The sequence below is a fragment of the Melospiza georgiana genome, chromosome 22, assembly GCF_028018845.1.
Source record: "Melospiza georgiana isolate bMelGeo1 chromosome 22, bMelGeo1.pri, whole genome shotgun sequence".
NCBI classification, from domain to species: domain Eukaryota; kingdom Metazoa; phylum Chordata; class Aves; order Passeriformes; family Passerellidae; genus Melospiza; species Melospiza georgiana.
In genome coordinates, this window is record NC_080451.1 from 10,366,119 (window position 1) to 10,369,693 (window position 3,575).

Here is a 3,575-nt window from a genome sequence, read left to right on the forward strand (position 1 = left end):
TCCTGGGCTGTGTGACCATCCCACACTGCAGTACAGCAAATGTTATCCACAGGGCTCTGTTCTCTGCCTGAGAATGGAGTAGGGAGTGTGTAAGGTGGGGAGCAAAGTACTGCCAGAGTGCTGGGAGTGTCTCCAGTCTCACAGCTTCATTAAAGGGGTTACCTGTGGCTCTAAGTCAAAGCGTAGAAATGAGGCCAAATGGTAACTGTAAGTAAAAATTAATTGTGAGATTGCTCCCTTGGTGGCTATTCCATACTTTCCAGGGCAGTGATGAATTTATCTAAGACTCCTGGGTCTGAGACAGCTTTTCAAAAATTTATAAAGCAATTACAGTGTGTAATTGTGCTTCCCTCTGAAACAATCACCTTGACTGCAAAACTGCTTCTGTCTCTCAGGTGTTTCAATGAAGAGGCCTGTGTCTCCATTCCCTCTGTGGAGGGCTATGTCATGGTCTTGCAGCCAGAGGAGCCAAAAATCAGCCTGAGTGGCATCAACCACTTTGCCCGCTCCGCCTCGGAGTTCGAGAGCTCCGAGGGCGTGTCCCTGTTCCCGGAGCTGCGCATCATCAGCACCATCACCCGGGAGGTGGAGCCCGAGGGGGATGGCGAGGAGGATCCTACAGGTACCTGTCCCACCCTCCCGGGCAGGATCTTCCTCCTGCACAGAGCCGTGGGCTTTTAGTACACAATCCAGTAAGGGGGAAAAAGGTGTTGATCCTCTGGTCTGGGCTAACAAAAACTTAACTGGAAATGATAATAAGTCCAGGCCGTTATCCTCATGTAAATATCCCTTGTTTATATTTTGTGTTTTATTTTTTAAATCATTATTTCGTGAATGCTTGTTCTCCTCAGGCCTAGATTTTAATATTTGTTCTGGTGTTTCTGCTTAAATCTTTGGCTTTTTCTCTCATTTTTAGTTCAAGAGTCTTTGGTATCTGAAGAGATCATGCACAACCTGGATATGTGTGAGGTGACGGTGCTGGGAGAGGAACTAAATCAGGAGCAAGAGAGCCTGGAGATTGACATGACACGATTGCAGCAGAAAGGCATTGAGATGAGCAGTTCCAACCTGGGCATGATAATCACAGGTGGGAGTTCCTGCTGCTGCTCTTGGGAGGGAATGAGGAGACTGACACAGGGAGCAGTTCAAGAGAGGTGGTTTGTAACACCTTACTCCAAATACTTCATTTCTTTTAGAATTCCAAGCACAGCAATTCTGTGGAAAGCTGTGATTCTAGAAAATACAGCATTCTAGAACTATCCTTCTGTTCTTTACTCTTTTCCAAATAGCCTGTCACCTCTGGGCTGTGGAACTGCAGTTAGATTTTGCCCCAAAAAAGGCTTGTTCCTTCCATGGGTACTCCAGTGCCTAGGAGCACGCATCATTCTTTTCTGTTATGTTAAAGTATTCCATAGAAAAGCTCCCAGAATCCCTTCAAAGACTCTCTGGGTTTAGGATTTTACCACAAAACCAACCCACAGGATTTCAGTGGAGCCACACGTGTGTGTCACTGCTGTTACCCTTTCTGTATCCTTAAAAATGTGTTGGCCAAGCAGCCTCAGGTGAAGCCACGGAGTACTGTTTGTCTGGGCTCTGAGGTGGTGCCCTGGCAGAGCTGTAGCAGTGTCTGTCTGTCCCCAGGGGTGGACACCATGGCCAACTACGAGGAGGTTCTGCACCTGATCCGCTACAGGAACTGGCGCACGGCGTCCCTGTTCGACAGGAAGTTCAAGCTGCTCTGCTCGGAGCTCAACGGGCGCTACGTCAGCAACGAGTTCCAGGTGGAGGTGGGTCCCTGCCCGGGCCTGGGGCCTGCAGCATGCAAATGTGTCCCTCAGCCGAGAGATAACCGAGCAGTTACTGATGTAGGTTTTGTCCTGTAAATCGGTATCAGGAAATGTGAGCATTTCAGGCAGTGTTTTATATATATAAATGTGGTTTTAGTTCTGTGTTTCAGCTTGAAATAAAATTGTTTGTAGAAGAAATAGTGTGGCTAATGGAGGTGTGAAGGTGGAAAGGTTGCTCTGAGAACACAGATTATTAATTTAGCAAATGGAGTGAGAATGGTGCTACCCAGAGAGCTGAGAGAGCTTTATGTGACACTTCAGGGGTGCCACAGATGGATGTGCCGGGCCCTTCACTGTTTTGCTTGTACTGTGTAAATTTCTGATACTAAGGGATTATGTTAAAGCACAGAGAGGCTAAAATTGCATTTTCTCTGCAGCAGGTCACAGGTTAATTATTATTTAGTATGCTTACATCAAGTAGATGGAAGTACAGCAGAAAATGGCATTTAAGGCACTAAAATTTAATTTTTTTCTCTTTATTTTTATCTTTTCAGAATGATACTATTGGGTTTCTGGAGTTTAACACTTTCTGTTTGTCTCCAGGTGAATGTTATCCACACAGCCAGCCCAGTGGAACATGCCAATCACATTGCTGCACAGCCACAGTTCATTCACCCAGTGCATCATTCCTTTGTTGATCTCTCTGGTCACAACTTGGCAAACCCTCATCCCTTTTCAGGTCAGCATTCTCAGCCATTGAAGTTGAGCTGTTTTTTTGTCTTTCAAATTGATGTAACTATATTTAAGGAAATGAAGCCTAGTTCTTACTTTCCTACTAACCTTTTAAGTGGCTGTATACAAACTGCCTTTGTGTAATATATATGAAAAATAATAATTAAATACTTGTGTAAAGCCATTTCCCCTGGCAGGTGATGGGAGGGTTTTTTGTCAGCACTATGAGAGTTACCAGTGTTGTGTTTCTGGCTGCAGTTGTGCCCAGCACAGCCACAGTGGTGATTGTGGTCTGTGTGAGCTTCCTGGTGTTCATGATCATCCTGGGCGTGTTCCGGATCCGCGCCGCGCACCAGAGAACCATGCGGGACCAGGACACGGGCAAGGAGAACGAGATGGACTGGGACGACTCTGCCCTCACCATCACTGTCAACCCCATGGAGGTAACCCTGGGCAGCTGCTGGCATTACTGCCCGTGGGCACGGGGGGAGAGCAGCACCAGCCCTGAGCACAGGCCAGAGACATGGCCTGGGAATTTAGAGCAAATGTGCCACGTGCCAAGGGCAGTTGGTTGGGATCTTGCAGGGCTTAGGAGGATGGGATTTTACAGGCCAATGTCCAGCACTAGGGTTCATCATGTGCTCAGAGCCTTAAACACAGCCTGTGTTTGCAGGAGTTTATTGTCAGAACATCTGTGTTTATGATGTTTCCTTCTCCTGTGGCTGACATCTGAATTTTTAGAAAATTGGGGGCAAGAAAGATGTGTGACCTTCATGCTCCGTGTACTATTGTAAGATCCTTTTCCAGTAGAATTTGCAGTAGTGGATCACCCTTCAGAGCCAATTTGTGTAGAGTGCCAGGATGTGCCAGGATTGTCACAGAACTCTTTTACAATGTGCTGCTTCCTTTGTCTTTTTTGCTTTCTGCCTAATTCCTGCTGAACTGCTAAATCCAGCAAGGAATCTTCGATAGCTCTTCCTCAATATAAAGCCTTGAATAAAGAGCAAAAATAATTTTAGCCAGTATGGTAACGACAGCTAATTTTTGTCTGAACAG

The 3,575-nt window shown here is 46.2% G+C and overlaps 1 protein-coding gene across 4 annotated transcripts in view; it reads left to right on the forward strand.

Annotated features, from left to right (window-relative positions):
- CLSTN1 (calsyntenin 1) overlaps window positions 1–3,575 on the forward strand; it is a 29,504-nt gene that overhangs the window by 23,600 nt on the left and 2,329 nt on the right. For all 4 annotated transcript variants that reach the window (XM_058039558.1, XM_058039556.1, XM_058039555.1 and 1 more), the window contains 5 exons: window positions 396–622; window positions 917–1,087; window positions 1,642–1,787; window positions 2,391–2,526; window positions 2,778–2,962. In XM_058039558.1, coding sequence (XP_057895541.1) covers window positions 396–622; window positions 917–1,087; window positions 1,642–1,787; window positions 2,391–2,526; window positions 2,778–2,962 — 865 coding nt within the window. The remainder of the gene's footprint in view (window positions 1–395; window positions 623–916; window positions 1,088–1,641; window positions 1,788–2,390; window positions 2,527–2,777; window positions 2,963–3,575) is intronic.